The 23,204-nt window shown below is 42.5% G+C and overlaps 1 protein-coding gene across 6 annotated transcripts in view; it reads right to left on the minus strand.

The window, feature by feature from the left end:
• TRPC3 (transient receptor potential cation channel subfamily C member 3) overlaps window positions 1-10,052 on the minus strand; it is a 69,555-nt gene extending 59,503 nt beyond the window's left edge. For all 6 annotated transcript variants that reach the window (XM_070504704.1, XM_044767284.2, XM_070504703.1 and 3 more), the window contains exon 1: window positions 9,700-10,052. In XM_070504704.1, coding sequence (XP_070360805.1) covers window positions 9,700-9,911 — 212 coding nt within the window. In that variant the 5' untranslated portion in view covers window positions 9,912-10,052. The remainder of the gene's footprint in view (window positions 1-9,699) is intronic.
• Window positions 10,053-23,204: the final 13,152 nt, after the last annotated feature.

A 23,204-nucleotide genomic window follows, 5' to 3' on the forward strand; every position in this document is an offset into this window, starting at 1 on the left:
TAACACCATCAATGTGAGCCAAAGCAATGAGAATAACACCCAAACTGTCCTGACCAATCAGTTCACCGCTCCAAAGAAAGCGAATGTGCCAGCTAGCTAGGAGCCAGTCTGTCATTCTGTGAAGGGCAAGAAAAGCGGAAGGAGCCACAGAAGAGAGAGAGCAAGAAAAGCACAGAGGAGAGGAAAAAAGGTGAGAGAGCAACTGCCATGCTAGTTACAGTCTCGGAGATGGTGACAACTCCAAGTGGTAATGAAGGTGGGAAGCAGCAGGCACTGACAAAAGACAAGAAAGTCAGAGACAAAAAGTCAAAACATAGACAAAGTCCACGGTCCTCTGGGAAGCAGGCACCTGTCAGTCAATGCGGCTGCCTCTGGAGACATCTGACATCTACACGGTGTGCCTTACATGTGAGTGTGCTTGGAAGGAAGACAGGGCATCTGAAACACAACCTTGATAATGTCATCAAAAACACACGTTTTGAAAATCTCCTAACGTATATATTTGTGGAAGGGAAGAAATGGAGTGGGAGTCACTGAACTTCAGTAGCATCTAAGCGCACCAGTGTGCAAGGCTAGAGGAAGGCAGCCCATTCAGTTCGACTGTCTAATGTAGTCGTACATTATAGAGGGCTATGGGTCTCATGTCTCTCGCCATCTACGCTGAGCCTGCATCTACCGACACCATGAACAGCTAAAGAAAACATCGTCACAGTAGCAACCAAGCCAGCAAGAAAAGGTGCTCCACTTAAGAAAGAGGAAAGCGCAGCTTTCATTTCTAAAAATTCTCATCCCACAAAAAAATTAAAACGTAGAGATTCCAGCAATTATAGGTCTAGAGAGATATTTGGGTCTCCACAGTAATTAATTCCCTGAGAGTTTCTGTTGGCCTGTGTTATATTCAGAATTCCCCATGTATCATTTTAATAAATCTATTAGACATATGCTAATTTGGGTATATGCCCTAATGACTAAGTCAGAGACAAGAAGCTGTTGTATATTTAAGGAGGGAAGCTCCGGGCTCCTCTGTGCATTGCTTTCCCTGTCACCCCCCTCATGAAAGCTCTGCCAGACCCCTCACCAGCTAAAACCAGAAAAGCAAAAAAGCCATTTAACAGTGTGTTGCTCCCACTAAAAGTCCACCGGGAGCAGAGGTGAGGACCCCTAACCATTGCCCGCATGACTTCTTGATAATGCTTCTTAAACATATGTGCCCAAGAAAGTATTCAAGCAAATGCCTTCTAGAACTTAGATGTTTCTGTTTGTGTATATAACTCCATTAAGTTGACTATTGTATGCTTTGTAATGGTCTGCTTTCATGCCTGTCTCCTCAATGATACTGTAACATCCTTTAGAGCAGAGACAGCCTTCTTTATGTCTATGTGCCTAGCTTTTAGTACATGGCAGATGAAAATGTATCTGCTGGAGGGATGCATGCACAGATGCATGGGCACTTAAACCGTAAGACTGAACACCTAGGGAACAGCAATTTTCCCCTCTAGATTAAAGAATACCCTTGGTCATAAAAGACAATGTGTGGAAGTAGTGATAGAGGAGAACTGGAGTGATTCTTCTATAAAAAAGAATGTCTTGAATACTTTAATACAACTTAATAGTCATAAGTTAAAGTAATGTAAATAATCTTTCTTCTTTCAAAGCAAATTTATGATTAATCACATTCAATTCTTAGTTACGCCACAAAAAGTAACTGGTGAATTCTACATCTCTTGATTTTGATCTTACATAAACTTACATTTTGTCAGGATAATCTGGGGGCAAACAGAGGATAAATCTTAGAATTAATAAGCTCTAATAATTAATAGTTAAGTTTATCTTCAAAAATAAACTCATTTTCACAATGCTTTCTAAAACTAACATTTATCATTTCAGGAAGATTAGTGATAAGGAAATCAGAAGTCAAAAACGAATTCAGTCTATAACTGAACAAAAACTGAGACAAAATGAACTCAATAGTAAAGTAAAAAACTTCTACTGACCCAAGAGAAATGCATGCTTGGCTATTTTAATATGTTAGTCACTATCAATTATATATATATTAATCTCTAACATTATTAGAAGCAAAGGGATCTGTTTTTCTATTACTATCATCCATATCCAAAGTCAGAAGTCTGAGGTTTTTAGATCCTTGCTCCCATCTCATCACCCTGCGACCTACTTTTCAACAGAGAATCCATATGCATCAGTCCTATTTGACGAAATGTATTTAGAATTGCAAAACTGGTGTAGAATATTAGCCTTGTCATGCTCTTTCCTTAACAGGTCACACACTTGTGGACATTTAAATCTCATTTTTTAAAAAGGTCTAGGATCAAATCCATATTGTCATCTATTATTTGAATAGCGCAAAGAAGGGAGGTTTTTTTTTAATAAGGAAATTTTTTTTCACTAGATAACTGTAGGCACATATCCCTGACCTAGATGCTAAATTAAAGACAAAACACTATAACAATTCTAATTATTCTCATAAAGTCACTGCTGAGCCCCTTATGCACAAGTGTGAAGTTGGCCACCCCACAGTCTATCTGGAGCCAGACTCCTATGCGTTCACCCTGCACAGGCCACTAATCTGGCTCCCCTGCCAGGCTGCTCCTGGGCGGTGTGGAGGGCAGCTCGGAGAAGGAAGACTGCCCGTCTAGGAAAAAGCCGCCCTCCCCAGAGGACTGTTCTGTGACCATTCCTTGAGCATGTTCCCTAAGGGGGCGATCTCAGTTCCCAGCCAGGAAGTTCAAAGGATTCCTTCCTACCAAGGGCACAGGAGCTCAGTAAAAAGAGTTTCCTTCCTCCCGTTACATTTTCTGTGGTGTTTTATTGTCTACTGTCAGCTAGGGGTAAGGGTTTATGGGATATTGTAGGCAAATGAACAGCTCAGTGGGTTTGAATAATTGAGAGAGAGAGAGGGGAAACAGACAGACATTTGCTATCCCAGCACAGTAATGAAAAATCCCTAAAATTCTAACCCAGTCGTGAAATGATGGTCCAGTCCTGGTCCAGGACCCTTTCACCTCTTTGATATTAACAGAAGAGAAAATCAGAAGCAATGTTTGGCAGGGAGTCAATTGTGCCTTGAGATATCCTTTTCTCCTCTTTCCCCCCATTCTTAGTCCTCCTACTTAGCTTACAAACTTTCTCAAGTTGATCTGCCATCAGCAGGTAAATTGAAATGATTAATTAACTGGGTCTCATAAATGAATTAATACTAATTAGTAGTTTCCTGTGTTGCTCCTCCCAGGAGCATTTTTAAATTTCTCTGAGGAAGAGAGAAAAGTTTAACCCAAAGGAGGCCACAGTGTAAACAGCACAGCCCTAGGAACCGGGAGATTTCAGATGGCCTGGGGTTGCCGTGATTAGATGTCAACCTTCAGCTTCAGTTTCTCAATTTGAAAAAAGAAGGGACTGGACTAGATAGAATCCTTTCCAACTCAAACATTCTATTTTTCTCCAAAATATTCTATATTAGTTAAATTTAGGAAGTGTGGTACCAAGATGATTTTAGGCAGAGGACTTCAGATGCCCCTCATACCACACTGTACAGATTACAGTAGAGATGAGGCAGGAGCCAAAAATGGGGGAATTCGCTGACAGTCTGTATGAAGAGTAGGTAGAATCCCTTCCCCCAGATATCTAAGCCATAAGTGATATGATCAAGTGACAATCCTCACCCCTACAAGAAAGACAGGACATGAAATCTCTAGAGAAATAGAGATGGAGATGCTCTAGATAGGACACTAGGCCCAGAGGAGGGCAGGGACTAAGAAGAGGGGGTCTCTGCCCAGTTCCAGAAGACCAACAGCCAGGTTTATTATCTCCCAAACCCTCCTCCCTTGAGAAATATTTTAAAAATACTGCATCTCTGAAATAAAAAAGAATGCTATGACAAAGGAATACTTATAAGACAAGAAAGAGCTCTTAGAGATTAAAAATATAATAGCTAAATGGAAAAAACTCAGTGAAAGAGTTGGGAGATACAGTCAAGGAAATATCTTAAAAGAACAGAGAAGACAAGCATTGGAAAATGGGAGAGAAGAGACACAAAAACTAGGGGATCAGCCAGGAGGTCAAACATCCAAATGACAGGAAGTCCAGAAAGAAAAAAGAAGGAAAATAGTGGATAGGAAAGAATAAAAGAAATAACACATGAAAATATCCCAGAACCAAAGGGCAGAATCTCTAGATATTGAAAGGGTTCACCAAGGGTCCAGCTCACATAGTGAAAAAAAGACCCATACCATCTTGAAATTTCAGAAGAGTACTAATGAAGAGGTGATTCTAAAGCCTTTCTGAAGGAAAAAAAATTTAAACCTCATACAAAGTAAGTCAGAGGTTTTTAGAAGGGATGTCTTCAGGAAACCACACACTGCTACAGACTGCAGACCATTTATCTAAAGAAGCAAGGACAAGATGGGACAAATATTTACTCTAAGAAAAACAAGTAATTAGAAAAGAAATGTAATCATACCATACTACTAGACTCAGCAGTCAACAATAGTTACTGGTCATAAACACGGTCATAATAATGAAGACTTTAAGATATTAATCAGAAATTGTGATCAACCATGTGGTGGAGGATAGGGGGAGATTAAGAGGTTTAAGTGAGTGAAAATTCTCACTTAAGATGACTGATAACATCTAAAATATAAGAAGAACAAGACAGCAGGAGTTGAAGGGGTTGAAAGTGGAATGAAATGGTGTGGGCGGGAAGAAAAGGGACTGCCGGAGACGTGCTATTGTCCTATAAGCCTTTTTAGCACTAACTTTAAACACTATATTCATGGACTACTTTGATAGTATATAAAAATAATTTAAAACAACCTATGTTGTAAATAGTGAAATTACTTCTCTGAGGGACAAACTAATAACGTAATTAAAAGTTTCAGATTATTAAAGGGCTCAAGTCTAATACCATGTTGTGCTATTCTTGAAAATTAAACTCTGTGGAGAAACCTAACTCTTCCTTAATAACACTGACTAATAAAGTCTGACTTTAGTCCCCTAAAGTCCAAACTCCTGTCCCTGGAGATGCAACGGTCACTTGGAGAATCTCTGATTTCCGATCCAGGGGTGTGAGAGAGATGCTGTTCCCAATTTGATGCCCAAAGCAACACGCACAACACTGCTCTCAACCGCACAGCAAAACGAAGCCAGATGGGAACATTTACACAGGCCAGTGCCACAGAAACTAACATCCAACTAGACAATCTGGGTTACAAGGCATTGTGTACCCATCTTCAGCTCCCCTATGTTACAGAGCTGAGAATCAGAAGCTTTACTAATTTTTTAAATCTTCTAATCACTCTGCAGCTTTATTTTTTAAAATAAAAATTGTATATATTTAAGGTATACAATATGACGATATACATATACACAGTGAAATGACTACTACAGCCAAGGGTAATTATCATATCCATCTCCTCACACAGTTACCTTTTTGGGGGGGGGGGGGTGGTAGGAGGGGGATGAGAGCACCTGAAATCTACTCTCTTACCAAATAGCCAAGATACACATGCCGACAACCTAAGTGTCCATTGACAGGTGAATAAACAAAGAAACTGCAGTGTATATACATACAATGAAATATATTCAGCCTCAACAAAGGAGATCCTGCCATTTGCTACAACATGGATGAACGTGGAAGACATTATGCTAAGTGAAATAAGCCAGACACAGAAAGAAAAAACCTGCATGATCTCACTTATATGTGGAATCTAAAAAAGCCAAATCCACAGAGGCAGAGAGAAGAATGGTGGTTACCAGGGGCTGGGAAATGGGGAGAATGAGGAAATGCTGGTTAAAGTGTACAGACTTCCAGTTGCATGGGACAAATAAGCCTAGAGAGCTTATGCACAGCATGACGACTATAGTTAATAACACTATATTGAATACAGAAGCTCTATTATTGATTTGGTGAATAACCTTTAGAAAATGACTTTACTTCTCTGTGTACCAATTTCCTCACTCGCCAAATGATGACAATGATAAACATGCTTTAAAGAGGTGTGATTCAAGTTAATTAGTATAAATGACAGCATGGAGTATTTTATAAACACAAATTACTGCCCTTATTATGACAAATTTTTGGCAGCACTTCCAGAAGAAAAACTAAACAGAATCCTCCTTTCCAGAAGTCTTTCTCTGTTAAAGATAACACTGCTGAGAAATCTAACGATTTTGTGTACGTCTGTTGGTACATATAAGGATTGATTCTTCTTACTAAAAGTAGACTCAAGTTTCTCTCTTGATTTACCAAGCATTTGCCAATTGTGGGTCAATTCTTCCCTGTTCCTGAAACTCTTCTCTCTAGCAGCCTTTCCTTAGTACCACCTGCTCCTTCATCTTTTTCTGTACCCTTTGCCGGCTACTCTCGCTCTCCGCCCTCTAACAAAAAAGTTTCCCTCCGAAAAGGAGCTGAGGCTCCCCTGTTTTTCTCTTCACACTCCTTCTTTGGGTAATATCATATACTCACATGACTCTGTAACAATTCCCATCAGATAGCAGACTCTCAAATTCTCCCATTTTAAACTTGCCTTTCCATCTTTCTGCTTGACACCTCTATCAGGACTATCTGAAAAATCAGATCCTCCTCTTTGTTTTTTTCAATAATGACACCAACCACCAATGTTCTTAGTTATCTAGGTCAAAATCACCAAATCATCTCTGGCTTTGCTTTCTCTTTCAATCCCCCACGGGCAGTTAGTTGCAGATTCCCATAGATTCTATCTGTGTATTCTCTCTTCCAATCTCTCCCCTTTCTATCCCGCCAGTACTACACTATTACAGACCCAAATCTCAGCCTGGACAGCTACAAATAGCCCCCTAATTTATTTAATCACATTCTGCCAATTGCCACTTCAATCTATCTTGCTCTCAGAGTGGCTTTGATCAAATTGTTGCTGCTTTGAAACCATCAATGGCCCCCTATTGCCTGTTTCTGGCATATAAGATCCTCCACATAATGCCCCAAACCAACACATCCACCAGCTACATCTCACAGCTCTCCTACACATACTCTGTGTTCCAACCAAACTCAACTAATAATCACTAGACATGCCTGGCATTGGGGTGAATTAATTACCCAGTCTGTCTCTGCCTCCTATCTTTCAAGGTCAATAAAGGTTTCCTTGATTTCTCTACAACCTTACGTTGCGTTGTCTGTCTCTCCTTTGCACTTGACCCTTCATAGCTCCTTCCTTGTGTTTTTATGGTTACTTATTTTATTCTAACTTACAGCATAATTGCTCACACCCAGTTTCATTTCCTCCTCTCCCTCATGAGATTTCAAACTCCTTGAGTGCAGAAAAGTTGTTATACTTGTCTTTGTGGCTTGGTGCACTTACCCTGCGCAGGCAAATGCTTAAGAAATGTCTTTGAATTGAAACTCATGAGAGTGCCCTCAAATGCCTTTTTGGAGTTCATCAGATATATTTAACAAGCAAAAAACTCCACGAATGAGGTAATCTCACCAATGACATACTACTTGGTCCTAGGTTTGCAAACAATTGGGATAAAGGAAGTCTTGGTTTGAATCAATAGTTGAATCAAGAGTTCTATCAAAGGATAAAAAACAGTCTTGTTAGTGATACGGCAGAAGGCACTCTTCCTCCTAAGACAGTCCGTTTAAAATTCCCAAGTGGAATACTGGAGCATGGAGCAGTGAAATGAGCAACAGCATCACCCTGAGGAATCTTTCTGGTAAAAGTGGGATTCCATCCTCAGCACCCCTGTTGAATTTTAAACTCAGCTGTTCTCTCGCGCCTACTGAAATGACCCTGGGGCTTTGATGGACTGAGTGTCCTCTTCCGATGCCATCCTAGGGCTGCTGGTTCACTTTCTGAGCTATTAAACTGTGTCCATACTCTCCTCAATCATGGCACAAAGAGCTAACCTCTGCTACAGATATCAAGCCAGTCTCTGACGTGTACCAAGTGACAGGCCTCAGGTAACCATGAAGAGTTTGCTGCCCTACCTCCAGAAAAAACGTTTATTAACGTCTATCTCCTTAAAATGACTGGGTCTTCTCAACCGCTTTACAAAATAAGTACGATTGCAACAGTTATTTGTTGAATTACGTACAGTCAACAAATAGAAAGGAAAGATGTTCTGTTAGCGGTTAGATAGCTAACCTACAATAGAATTTGCCCCCGCACCTTTGTGTAATTGACCTCAAACTTCAAAAGGCAAAGGGAGTAATCTGCTCCGCCCTACTTTCTCAGATAAGACTGCTGTGCTGTCCCATTTAGTGTAGATTTAAGGTAAAAGAAAAAAATTTTTAAAGAATCAAGAAATTGAGCTGGGTTATAAAAACCAAATTGGCTAAAGAAAAAATGGACAACGTCTTATAACCTTAGGGAGTGGGGAAGCCAGCGAGCAGGCTTTAATCCCAAAGGATATACCTTCCGCCCATTTCCCGGGCCATTTCCTCTCCAGGCTAATCTTCAGCAATAACTGAACCACATCAGGATGCGTCGCTCATTTTAAATCAGAACCCTTCCCTAAGCGATCTACTCCCAGCCACTGATTTCTCTTTCTTAGAGGCAAGTCCGGGGCCGGCCAGGCGCCGCCTCCGAGCGAGCCCAGCGGTGTGAGAGTCCGGGGTCGCCCGGAAGGCCTCGGACCCCGGCTGTGGGCAGCTCGCGGGCAGCAGGGGGCGCTGCAGAACCTCCGTCCCTGCCCAGAGAACCACTTCCCGGTCCTCGCGGTCAGGGCCGCCCGCCACGTCTGACCCCAAGTTCTCTACCTACATTTGTGCGTTCTTCCTAAAAGATGCCAGTAAACCCTGCAGCACGCCCAAGGTACGTGACAAGAGAAATAGAGGGCATGCACCCTAAAACTAATCACCTTCTTTCTCATCCTCTCTGCATCTCGCAGCTGATTAAATAAGGCTGTTTCCAAGATCTGTAAATTAAGAAAAGTTGCTCTTTCTCACACACTAGAGCTCCGACCTTTACCTTCCTTTAAAAAAGAAACAACTGCTGGCCCTGCGCCGCCTGGGAACTACAGCCTAAGTTAGCACCACAGCGGTTCCCACGGCCGCCCCGCGCCCGCTGTCTCGCCGGCGGACCCGCTGGGGCTTCGACTCCAACTTTGAAAGGGCCGTCGGGGAACAAGGCGACCGGAGAAACCTCCAACCCACACTCTGTACCGCACACCGTCTCCTCCCTTCTCCCCACTGCCCTGTCCTGCGTCGGAGGGGACCCAAGTCCCCAGGGTGGCTCGACGCTGGGACGCCGGGGAGGAGGTCGGGGTTGGAGAGCGCGCCTCGGTCTATGCACACCTTCCACTTCTTTGGCCTCCCCGGGTGGGCTTGGGGACCCCAGGGTCCATTTTCCGAAGGGTCCCCAGCCCACGGAGAGTCCACGCGTCCTCGGTGGTAGGAGAGGAAGTGTCAGCTCCCTGGGAAGCGCGTCTGGCGTCTGTTGTGTCTGTCCGCGGGGCTGTTTCGCGCAATTGAGTCGGGACAGAGCCCCCGCCACGCCTTCGGCGCCCCCCAACTCCCTCTACAGAGTAGGACCAAGGGGGCGAGCCCCCGGCCGAGGTTTGTTCCCCCCGAAGTCGCCCGGAATCGAACTGCCTTGCAGTGCCGGGCGGGGCGTGGGGGTCCCGGGCACGTCGCGGGGAGCCCGGGGGCGCGCCTTCCCGGCCCCCGGCCAGCGCCCCGCCGCGGGCTGCCGCCGGCCGGGTACTCACATGTCGGGTCCCGGCGAGAAGGGCGGCGGGCGGTAGCCGTGCGGTTCTCGCTGCGAGGGCGCGGGGCGCGGCTCGAGCCCCCCGTTGACGCCCCTCCAGCCCCGCCGGCGGCGCTGCGGCTCCCCGCCCTCGTCCTCGCCCTCGTCCTCCTCCTCCGGCACGGGGAAGGTCACCCTCGCTTGCTCCTTGCACTTCTTGACCTTGGTGGACATCGCGCCGGCTGCGGTCCGCGCGCGGGGGAGCCGGCCGCCCGCTTCCGCCGCCCCTGGCGCGCGGTCTCCCCGCGGCGCCCCTTCCCCTCCTCCCGCGGCGCCCGCAGCGCCGGGCAGCCCCGGGCTGGGAGGCCGGGGGAGAGCTCGGCGCGGCCCGCGACCGAGCAGTCAGAGGCGGGAACCCGAGCCGAGCCGCCGCCGCCGCCCACCATCAACCCGTGGGAGCAGCCGCCGCGGCTGGGGCTGCGAGGAGGAGGCCGGCGGCCGCGCGGGGCGCTGGCGCGGGGAGAGGCTCTCCCGCCTGCGGGCGGCGGCGATGCCTCCGCGGTGCCCGTCTCCTGTCTCCGACAGCATCACTTGCTAGGACTGTACCGTTACTCAGGGTGAGAGGGAGGGAGGGAGGGAGAGAGGGAGGGAGACAGAGGAGGGGGGAATCAAGTCCTCATCAGAGAGAGCCGGAGTGGGAGGCAGACCAGCAGGTAGGGAGTAAGGAAATCTGGGAAACTTCCCTCCCATTTCTCTTTCGGAGATCTGGAGCCCTCTTCCACGTAGAGATACAAGTTTCCTGAGAAAGGGAAAAGGAAATCGTCCTGCTTGTTGTTAATTTTCCTGCCGTCGTATTTACCCTGTTCAACTCCACGTTTCAACAGGCATCACCTGGTCGTTGTGTTGCTCGCTCTGAGACTTGGTTTAACCTACAGAGGTTTAAGTACTTTTCTCTGAGTCCTCTGCACCCCAAGAATGGTAGTGCTTTGAACGTGAGTGATGCTTCGGTTTTAATGAATCTCAAAAACCTCTCATAAGATTTATGTACTTTCCAAAAAATATTTTCTAGCAAAATTTAAAGTCCCCTTTTTAAAACAACAGCAAAACAAAAATGCATTTTGAAATTCAAGAGGAGTATTTTTTTCTGGGAGAAAAGACTCATGAAATTTTAGTCAGAAGGAGTCTTAGGGATTAAGGCATTTATCCCTCATTTTAGAAATAAAACTGAGGCCTAGAGAGAGTGATTAAACTACTCAAGGTAGGTAGCTAGTGAGAAAACTCAGATTCGACCCAGGCGAGTGTATTTTCCAAGGCTTTCCATTGCCTCAAATAGGCAGCTTTCCAGCAAGTCCAACTTGGAAGAATCGCAAAAATACCAGACATGCTATGAGGAGATAAAATAAGATATTCTTTTTTAACTGTATCCAATTACACCGTATTTTTTTTGAAGAGCAGTTCTCCTCAAATTTAAACAAAACACAAGTAAGGAAATGTAGCTCTTTTGAATTTAATTCTTAAAAGGTAAATAAAATATTGTGTTCTAGTATGTTGATAAGAAGTCTATATGTTTAAGGAAGCAGTGATATTTATTTATACACCTGATGCAGAGAAAACAGGTAAATATTGTCTAGTGCTTTACGGTTGGAAGCACCTTTCCCGTATTAGCACAGAGAGCAGTAGCAGCGTTAAAATCCTCACAGTGTAAGTCTAGAGACGCCTCCAATTCCACCTCTGAGCTATCTCTAAAGCAGGACAGCTGTCCACACCCCAACACCACTGCCTCAGTTCAGGCCCCCGTCGTCCTCCCTGCGGTCTGGTCTTTCTGTAACCTGCCTCTCCCCACACCATTTCATTCTCCACGCTACTAGAGAGACCATGCTCAGAACAAGTCTGATCACGAATTTTCTCTGCAGAAATCTCTGGTGGCTTCCCACTGCTTTCAGGTTAAAATCCAAATTTGGCATACATGGTCCTTCGTGGTCTGACCCTAATTCTTCAGTCTCTCCTCCCCGCCTCCCTCAAACACATCCTAACTCCAGTTATCTGACCTCTCGCTCATAGCCTGACATTCTAGATGCTTTCCCATTGCCCTGCCTTTGTCCGTGGTATTCCTGCCGCTGAAACGTCTCTCAGCCCTCGTTCACCTGGCACACTTCTACTTTTCCCTAAAGACATGGGTTCGTGGCCTCTGATCTGACACCTCTCCTATGTCTCGGGGAGCTTCCCACAGCTCTTGGTCCTTACCCATGGCACTCTACATACCACAATCTTACCACTGGTCACATGGTATTGAAATGAACTCTTTATGTGTCTCCTCTTTAGACTGTGAATTCCTTGAGGATGGTTTGGGGTCTTATTTACTTTGAGCTACATAGGAGTTCATCTTTTTGTCTTTGCCATTTAACTCAGTACCTGATGTGCAGGACAAGCTCAATAAAAGTTTGTTGAATGAATTCAGAGGTCTTCTTGTTCTTTATAATTGCATTAACAAGTTCACCAACTGCTCTTAAGAAGCTCTGGATGGAAGCACTGTGGGAATGCTGGAGTCACGGGGTTTGGTCTCACAGACCATAATAGTTTGCGAGGGCTGCCATAACAAAGTATCACAGACCGAGTGGGCTAAACAACAGAAATTTGTCTACAGTTCTGGAGGCTGGAAGTCTGAGATCAGGATGTCGGCAGAGTTGCTTTCTTCTGAGGCCTCTCTCCTTGACTTGTAGATGGCCGTCTTCCCCCTGTGTCTTCACGTGCTCTTTCCTCTGTGTCTCTGTCCTAATCTCCTCTTCTTGTAAGGACACCGGTCATACTGGCTTAGGGCCCACCCTCATGAACTCATTTTTAGTTTGTTTACCTCTTTAAAGGCCCTATCTCTGGGTCGGCCCTGTGGCCGAGGGGTTAAGTTCGAGCACTGTGCTTCGGCAGCCCAGGGTTTCACTGGTTCGAATCCTGGGCGCGAACGTGGCACCGCTGATCAAGCCATGCTGAGGTGGCATCCCACATGCCACAACTAGAAGGACCCACAATTAAAAATACACAACTATGTACTGGGGGGCTTTGGGGAGAAAAAAGGAAAAATAAATTCTTAAAAAAAAGAAAAGGGCCTATCTCCAAATACAGTCAGTTTCTGGCGGGCAGGGGTTAGGACTTCCCCATATGAATTGGGGAGGGGGGACAATTCAGCCATAACATAAACTAACTCTCCTGGACTGAGGGAGCTGTTCCATCCAGAGTCTGCTAACATTTATATTCTTAAGAAGTGTGTCCCTGGGATTAACGAAAACCCAGAGCAGAGGAAATCTAAAAGAAAGCAGGTTCCTAGAAAAGAGAGGAAATATGGACCTCCCTGGCATAAGCCAGCTTTCTCCTTTTTGTTTTCTTCTTTTGTAGAAGAGGATCTATCACTGTGTATATGTTGTTGGCTGTCTGTGTACGCAAGTGTTTGCCTAACGTCCATTCCAAGTCCATTACTCCTTTGGGGGGAAAAAATCAATATTCAGAAAATCCTACTATTGAGGCAGGTTATTTTCAAGTAGAAGTGGCCACTGAGGTGTAAGTGGAAGCATAACTTTCATAAGTTCAAATAAAATAAAAACGACTTTTTTTTAACCTTGTAGCAGAAGATGGTCTCCAGATTTCCTCCTAAATCGCTAAGAAAATGCTGTACCTTCTTTAAAATCTGTCTCACGCGCTGTGGAAGGCTCCTGTTCTCTGTCTGTCTCCTCTCTCGCTTTCTCCAGGGCTGTCTGTAACACACCTAATAAGAAGGCACTGTTGAGCAGTAATTCTTGCACCCGGGCTCAAGGTTAGACTTGGCAATTTTCTCAAGGGATCCAGAGCACGGGAACAGGTATAATGTTCCAGACTGCACTTTTTTTTTCCTCCTTAAGAATAGAAGTTCTCTTATAAATGGCTTTTGCTTTGCTTTTTTTTTAAAAAAAAATAGATTTTATTTTTAGAGCAGTTTTAGATTTACAGAAAAATTGAGTGGAGGTACAGAGATTTCCCATATACCATCTGCTCGACACATGCATAGCCTCCTCCATTATCAACATCTCCCACCAGAGTGGTACCTTTGCTATGACTGATGAAGCTACATTGACACATCATTATCTCCCAAAGTCCATAGTTTGCATTACAGTTCACTGTAAGTGTTGTGCATTCTATGGGTTTGGACAAATTTGTAATGACCTGTATCCACCATACAGAGTAGTCTCACTGCCCTGAAAATCCTTCGTGCTCCACCTACTCATCCCTCCCTCCTCCCTAACCCCTAGCAACCACTGATCTTTTTATCATCTCTATAGTTTGCCTTTTCCAGAATATTATATAGTTGGAATCATACAGTATGTAGCCTTTTCAGATTGGCTTTTTTACTTAGTGATATGTTTTTAAGTTTCCTCCATGTCCTTTCATGGCTTAGTAGCTCATTTGTTTTTAGCACTGAGTAATATTCCATTGTCTGGATGGACCACAGTTTGTTTATCCATTCACCTACTGAAGAACATCTTGGTTGTTTCTAAGTTTTGGCAGTTATGAATAAAGCTGCTATAAACATCTGTGTGCAGGTTTTTGTGCAGCATAATGTTTCAAGTCCTGTGGGTAAATACCAAGGAGTGCAATTTCTGGGTATGGTAAAAGTATGTTGAGTTTTATAAGAAACCTCCACACTGTTTTTCAAAATGGCTGCACTACTTTGCATTCCTGCCAACAATGAATGAGAGTTCCTCTTGCTCCATGTCCTTGCCAGCATTTGGTGTTGTCAGTGTTCTGGATTTTGGCCATTCTACTAGGTGTGTTGTGGTATCTCGTTATTTTAATTTGCGTTTCCCTGATGAGGTATGATGTGGAGCAACTTTTCATATGCTTATTTGCCATCTGTATATCTTTCTTGGTGAAGTGTCTGTTAAGATCTTTGGCCCACTTTTAATCTGGTTGTTTGTTTTCTTATTGTTGAATTTTAAGAGTTCTTTGTACATTTTGGATAACGGACCTTTATCAGATGTGTCTTTTGCAAATATTTTCTCTAGTCTGTGGCTTGTCTTCTCATTCTCTTGACTCTTTGCTTTTTAAAGTGAACTTAAGTCACTAATTTTCTTGGCAGCATAAACTGATAAGATGGGAAATGTTGCATATCAGAACAATTGAACCTGAAAAAGGAGGATCCCAGAACTTATGATGTGGTAATTAGTATTCTGGGCCTTTTACACGGAATTTACCGTGTCAGACAAATGGTCTATCACTAATGCTCGCAGTTCTCCAATAGGCCCAGGAGGCCTCAGGTGCTTCCCTACCTTGAAACATTTGTTTTCAAAATTTCTCCCTGAGTCACAAGTTTGGAACTCAAAATTTACTTTATCATAGAAATAAGTTGCAAGCATGGTTATATTTTCTGGACAGCTCACAAATGCCTGGTTAGCTTAAACTTGTTTCAGTGACAGTATAGGGAGGTATCTAAGAACATATATTCTGGGCCAGAGGCCTGAAATCAAATCCCACCTCTGCTACTTACTACTTCTGTGACTTTGGGGAAGCTACTTAACCTCTCTGAGCCTCAGTTTCTTCCCATGTAAAATGAATATACAATCATAATACCTGTTTCATAGGGCTATTATAAAGATTCCCAGTGTTAATTGCACATAAAACTGTGCCTGGCACATAATAGGTACTGTGTAAGAATTAGCTACTGTTAGCTCATTATTGTGAACTGTAGAACTAACAATAAAAGTCTGAAGTTAGGGTCCTAAAGCAAGGCCTACCCTGTGTGATTTAGATGCCCCTCTATAATGGCATTTACTAAATTGTATAATTGTATTTGGTAAATAGCAATTACTAGATTGTGTAACTGTTGACTTACTTGTCTGTCTCCCCCACTGGACAGTAAGCTCTGTTGGGGGCAGGGACAATGTCCTATCTGACCTTGTCACATCAGTGTAAGCATAAGGCTGGAAACAGAGCAAGTGTTTAAGCAATAGCAGTAATAGTAGCAAAGGCAGTTGCAACAGCAGATGCTCACTTGATAAATACTTTTGGATTGAAGATCCAGGAGTGAGGAGAAGGAAAATAAGAATGTTCTTCCTCTGCTTGGGCGCAGTGCCAGCTTCAAGTAAAATCAGAAAATGGGTACAATTTCTCTTTGGCATCTTCCTACTCTTTCTCCCACATCTTTTCCTACCTTACAGTGCCTGTCTTCCCTGGCCCCTATGGACTCCCATCTCATGATGTTCTCTCTCTGGCCTGCTATCTCCCAAAAGTGCCCAGCCTTCACAATTACCCTTCTGTCCCCTGCCAGTCAAAATTGCTATTCATTCAGGGCAGCCAATCTCAGCTAGCTGTTAAAGCGGAGGTGTCTTTCTTTTGTGTTCCTGGACTCAATTCAAAAGTGTATGTGGGGAGGCTTCTCACACAATAGCAAGCAATCCTCAGACACCAGCAGGATGTCTGAGAATTCGCCTCAATTCCGACACTGTCTACTCAGAGACAGCACAGGATTCTGCAGGTTAAGGGTTCAGTCTTACAAGACTGCCCCCAACACACACACACTTCAGATGCCAGTTACAAGCCCAGGTTGTTATCTGTACTTCTGACCAACTGGCTATAAATCAGAGGTTCCCAAGACCCCCTTCTTGGGTTTGATTAATTTGCTAGAGCAGCTCACAGAACTGAGAGAAATATTTTACTTATTAGATTACTTGTTTATTATAAAAGGATATAATTCGGGAACAGAAAGAGATGCATCGGGCAAGGTATGAGCAAAGGGCACAGAGCTTCCACGTTCTCTCCAGGTGTGCCTCTCTCCCTCAATCTCCTTGTGTTCACCATCCCAGAAGCTCTCCTAACCCAATCCTTTTGGGTTTTTATGGAGGCTTCCTTACATACGCTTGATTGATTAAATCATTACCCATTGGGAATGAAACTCAACCTCCAGCCCCCTCACCTCCCTGGAGGTCAGGGGGTGGGACTGAAAGTTCCAACCCTCTAATCACATGATTGACTCCACTGGCAACCAGCTGCCATCCTTAGGTGCTTTCCAAAAGTAACCTCATTAACATAACAAAAGTAACGTTATTTTAGGAAATTCCAAGGGTTTTGGGAGCTGTGAGCCAGGAACCATGGACAAAGACCAAATATATATGAAAAACATATAGTTGGTCATCTGAATGACCAACTGTATGTTTCTTACAAATCACAATATCGCAGTCTTACATTAATTCACACTAATGTGTGTGAATACCTAAGAGTCCTTAATGCTCCAAGAGCTTTACATTTTTCAGAAACTGCAATGAGTATCCATTTAGTGGAATACTAGCTGTGTATTAAAGTGAAGTGAAAGGAAGGTGCTTTTTGTGGGGCGGAGGGGTGGGGTGGGGGAGCTGCCAAATAGCAAGCAGGCCTGGGGGGAACTTTCCTAAAGAGTTCCTAACTTCCATTTTCCCTGCTATTAAAGTTACAATTCCCAAATGATTTAAATTTGCCCCCCAAATTCCCCATCAGCCTCTGCTCATAGCATTGTCAAGAAAGACTCCCAGTTTTGAAGAGAGAGTGGAAAGTAGGCCAAGAGGCAGAGCTAGGGGCTTTATATATGGTCTTAATCTTGAGAAGAGAGAGACAGAAATTTATTAGTGTTGGAAGCCAGTTCTCCATGAGTCCCTTACACTTCTATACATCTTGCAAGCAGAGGCAATGGCTGCCTTTGTTCTGGAATATCTTTTCAAGAGTGTTTGTATGGCCAACAGCCTTGGAAAACAGAGATAGTGTCCCTTTCTGGAGCAAAGAGCATATTTGTTTACTGTTCAGTATAATAAAGATAATGCTCCCCCTGGGGCAAAGTTTAGACAGGCTTACTGATCATTATAAAAGATTCAGTTACCTAAGCTTGGGGTACCTCTCTTGTAATGCCACCCACTGCATGTGCGGGTATCATCTGGTCCTCTTCATGTCCCTCTGTGGGACTTGGGACTCAGAGAACTGGCACAAATGCTGACACTCTGGCTACTACTATTGCTGTGAGTAATAAACTGTCCTTTGTCTCTAGTCCAGGAGTTTTATGCCTTCTGCCAGCATCCATGAAACCGTGACTGACTATTGTTAGCTTGCAAATAGTGTAAAATCTCAGACCCTTCATAGTTGTTGACAATTATTACATTTTGCAAATGAAAAAATTCACAACTCTCAGAACAGAAGTCTCCAAGAGTAAATTAGGTTCTTAAAGAGGTTGTAGTAACTTTCCCATGGGATTAAATACATTATTAATTAACTTTTCTATGACCGAGTACTCTTTTACATACTTGCTAATAACGGCTTTTTATGTGAAATCAGTACCAAAGGAAATCAATGCTCTCTGTTCACTAAGATACAGACTTGATGAGCGCATACAGTTTTGTGTTGACAATCTAAGGAGTGACTTGACGCTGACACTGCTACTTGAGGCTTAGAATTCTGTTGAGTTTGGAGACTTGAGGAAAAGAGAGGGTGAATGTTTAGCTTTCATTTCCTTGACCTTTGTCCACATGAACCTATAGAGATCAAATCTGCCCAGCAACGTAAGAAAAATTCTGCTTGATCTTGATCTCTAAGATCCCTGCCCACCCTCTTCCAAAACCAATTTAAAGACATGTTCCTCAAAGCTGTATTTGTTCTTCCTTGAGGGAGGAAAAAAGTACTGAGTACTTTCAAACGGGAAATTGGCAGAAGTGTGTCATATAAGTCACCTGTCAGAAAGGGAGTTTGAGAAAATAGAGGAGATCAGTCTTTCCACTCAGAGCATTTTCACCTTTAATGAAATGAGCTAAGATAGTTTTTTTATTTATATTATTCCTATGCAGAGTAAATCTTTAGGACATATTAAAAATGATAATAAAAAGTTGTGTAATTTTCTTTCCTTTTTCTGCTCATATAGCCCTTTAATGTCAAATTTATTCTGTGCTACACGTTCATTTCTTACAGGTCGCAAATGCAATCTGATTCTAAGATCTGAATTGTTCAGTAATAGCATTAGGATAAGACTGCGAGTCTCCACATTACCAGTTTACCTTGCTTTGTTTGGTTTAAAAGCACATGTATCTACTGACCACCAACAGATAAAGAGACTTGACTTGCTGACACCCCAAGTCTGACCAGGCATGGATTTAAGGAGGGGAAAGTGGGCCTCACTTTACACTCTAGATATGTAAAGAAGAGTGTTTCCCCATTGCTTTAAGCCATGCCCTTCCTATCCCCCCCACCCCCAACCCTTAGCTGTCTCTAATCTTCAAATGTAACTCCTTTATCCTGTAACTCTTAGCTTTAGGCAAAAGTGTTAAGAGAGGGTAAAAGGAAAGAGAACTGGAGAGAAGACTCATAAAGTTCTCTGCTTTTCCCTATATGCACCTGGAAAAAATTGTCTTGAAAATGTACAGAATTTCCACATATACAAGAGGCTCAGTGGCTCATTTTAATGCAAATTTTCATTAAGAATTTACATTACAAGATATTTTCATAGCAACCTAAAAGTGTGTAATTCAATTATTAATACTTTTGATTTAATGTTAGAGTGATCCCCCCTTATCTGAGGTTTCACTTTCTGAAGTTTCAGTTACCCAGAGTCAACTGCAGTCCAAAAATATTAAATGGAAAATTCCAGAGATAAACAATTCATTAGTTTTAAATTGCACACCGTTCTGCGTAGCGTGATGAAATCTCCCGCCATCCTGCTCCATCCCACCTGGGACGTGAATCATCCCTTTGTCCAGCAGATCCACGCTGTATATGCTACCCACCTGTTAGTCACTTAGTAGCCATCTTGGTTATTAGATTGACTGTCAGGGTATCACAGTGCTTGTGTTCAAGTAACCCTTATTTTACTTAATAATGGCCCCAAAATGCAAGAGTAGTGATGCTGGCAATTTGGATATGCCAAAGGAAGCCATAAGGTGCTTCCTTTAAGTAAAAAGGTGAAAGTTCTCGACTTAATTAGGAAAGAAAAATAATCATATGCTGACGTTGCTAAGACTTATCCTAAGAATGAATCTTCTATCCATGAAATTGTGAAGAAGGAAAGAGAAATTCCTGCTAGATTTGCTGTCGCACCTCAAATGTGTATGTATAGGAAAATCGTAGTATATATAGGGTTCAATACTAACCTTGGTTTCAGGCCTCCACTGGGGGTCTTAGAACATGTCCTCTGAAGATAAGGGGGAACTGCTTAATCATTATAATGTATAATGTATAATAATTATAATATCTTTAAGGATTTTAGGGGTGAAGGAAAAGGAGAAGATTATACTGCATAGAAAATCATGAACTATATGGATTGGAAACATGTTAAAGGACATCTAGTTTGATCACCTTATAATATTGGAATCCCTATGCACTATCCCAGCTAAATGTTCATGCATATACGTTAATGTCTTTGTTGTGTAAACAGTTTTTAAAAACTAAACAGTTTTTAAAAACATGATCCACTTGCCTCTATGGATTCTTTTTTAATGTTTAATTATTTTTTCTTAGAAGAGGCTTAGATGCTGGGGGAGAAACATTGATGGTGTGGCTTACGTCGTAATCAATGAGTCAAATCTGTGAGTAACTCCCCTCATAAGGAAGGTGCTTGCATCTCTTAGTGATGGAATAAATATCAAAGGGGGACTTAAGTGATATCCATGAGAGTTCCTGGAAAACACTGATGTCCAACACCATTTGTATCTATAAGGACTGGAAAACTCCAAGTGGACATGTACAAATCAAATTCAATAGACAACTGAGTCCTCATTGGAAGTTTGGGCTTTTTAAATTCAAGCCTGGAATATAACCCAGTCAGAACTTCTGTTATAATTGTGAACTGGAGATGGGAATGGAGAGCAATTAATAAGGATCTACATTATTGTAAACCAAAAAAAAGATAGGTTATAGATTTTTGCATATAGTAGATTTAGGCTTGACTACAAAACAGGAGAATAGTCTAAAATATTATTTAAATCTTGGTTTAAATTTGATTTATCCTGGAAAGGGAGCTTTGTCCAAGGGACCCTGTTGGCACCCTGTGAAGGTGCTACTTTCTGCAGAGCCCGGGCACAGTAATGAAAGAGTTGGTCTCTGTATCAAACAAACAATTCCTGCCCACAAAAGCATTTCCCATAAAAGTTATACATTTGTCTTGGTTACTGAAGAACAAAAAGGAATCATTTCTTTAAAATGTTTTGTTTGTCTTATGAGGATATTTTCCCTGCTCAACTGTTTAGCCAGCAGCTTAAAATTCTGAAATCCCAAAGGAGAGAGAGGTTTCTCACACATCACAAAGGAGATGGCAGTCTCCCAAACCAGAAATGGCTTCAATTTTCATGTAAAGTCAGCTAAGGGAATCACAGGTGGATTTTTACCAAAAATGCATTGAAGGGCCTACGCCACCAACAATACCTTATTTAAAAATAATCAGCTCATCCTTGGCGAGAAATATCATGTGTACCACAGCCAAATACATTAAAACATCAACAAAGACACCTTTGGAGATAATTTGGCAAAAGCCCAATATCCACAAATGAACTGATTTCAGGAGGAATAATAAGAGCTCATAATGAGCAACAAAAGTGCATTAAGGATTTACATATCAGCACTGGTCCAGGGAAAAAATGGAATAATTTAATTAGAATGACTTTTTGGGGAGAACATATAAGAAGATCTTATTCATGAGTTCAGATCTGCTTCCAGAACCTACTTTTATATAAATGCAAAATATAAAATTGAGTACAAAGCAGGAAAAAAATCGCCCATACTTAAAGAAATTAAAAATCCCAAGATATTAATGTGGCTATGAATGAAATGATCTTAAATACAGAAAACGTAAGACTGATGTATCATATGAGACAGTCATGATCAGAATCCACATACTTTACCTCCCAGAATCTCAAATCATCATCATCACCAACAGCAGCTATTCTTTTCTACTATTCCTTTCTGTCTAATGTGGAGTGAACATTGATAGGATGATGTGCTAGAAAACCTGAATTAACCCTGTATGCCCAGAATAGTGAGATCTCCACTGCTTAAAATGCTTCACTCTCCCCATTACCTCCAGATAATGTCCTTTATTTAACACGTAAGACCTTTGGCAATCTGTCCCTTGTCTACTTTTCCTGCCTTATCTCCTGCTACCTTCCCTTTGGAACTTTGTATCTGTATTCCTTCTGCCTAGAATACATTCACACTGAGCGACAACTATATAGTCTTCCCTGAATGTCTGCCTGGCAAACTCTTCATCCTTTAAGACTCAAAAATCTCCTCCTCCTTGAAGTTCCTTCCTCAAAGCAAGTTAATCACTATCCTTTTACCCTTTTAAATAATGCGACCACTGTCCCTTGTACACAACCTTAGTGCAGACTGGAACCATATGGCAACCTTTTTTTAAGGGAGTAAAACAAAACTACGCAAGTGAATGTATTCCAGTTGTTAAAAATCTAAACAAACTTGTAGTATTCAGAGTAAGAACTAACAATCCTTTTCACCTTCCACCTCCTTCAATCCTACTGTCCTCTTCAGAAAGAACTGTGGTTAAGAGTTTCCGGCATATGTTTCAGGTGTTTTTCTATATACTACTGATTCAATGGGCAATTTAAAAGCACAGACCTTGGAGCCAAGCTGTTTTGTTGGGGCAAAATTCAAGCTCTCCTCCTTAATATTGTTGGGGTCTTGGGGAAATTACTTATCATCGCAGGGTCTAGGTTTCCTTATCCATAAAATAGCAATAATAATAATAGTACATAGCTGATTGAGTTAATACATAAAGCACCCAGAACAGTGCCGCGCACATTGTAAGTTCTTTAAAGTGTTTGCTATATATGCTGTACAAGTATAGGTTTTTATGTTGCTTTTAAAAATATATAAATGAAATTATACTATACTTACTGTTCTGCAATTTCTAATTTTGCTTAACAATCTATCTACCTTATTTTATAATATAAATACACTATAATTTATTTAACCATCCATCATTTAATTTGTTTCTAATTGCCGCATGAGAGTATTTTGCAGGAAAATTCCTAAAATTTTTGGGTCAAAGTATGTATTCACTTTATGTTTACTTAGGTTCTAAGAAATTGTCCTATCCAGAGGACATAACCAATTAAATTGCCATGAGCAGTCCCTTACCAGCAGGGGTGAAGAATGTGTCTAGTACACATTGAGCATCAGACTCCTGGGGTCACACACCCTCACCAACAGGTGTCAAGAAACCTCTGAGATGGCACTTCTCTGGCTTCCTTATTTCTAACTACTGAGGTTGGAAGAAGCCCTAAATATCCTGAATATCTTCTTTCCCCGTCCCCTAACAGTTGCAGCCTTCCCATGACCCCATTGTCTGCCAGAACTATCTTCATTATGCCTTTTATCTGTAGGCTTATATCACTCGCCGTGAGAAGCTCCAGGCTGCCCCTCCTCTCCCATCTGCCCATTTCTACTTCTAACCCCATCGCCCACACATCCTTCACCAAACTCCTGAATCCCTTCCAGTCTTCCTTCTGGAACTCAAGATCCATCCTCAGCAAAATCTGCTACATCTTC

Source organism: Equus asinus, chromosome 3 (genome assembly GCF_041296235.1).
Source record: "Equus asinus isolate D_3611 breed Donkey chromosome 3, EquAss-T2T_v2, whole genome shotgun sequence".
Taxonomy (NCBI): Eukaryota; Metazoa; Chordata; class Mammalia; order Perissodactyla; family Equidae; genus Equus; species Equus asinus.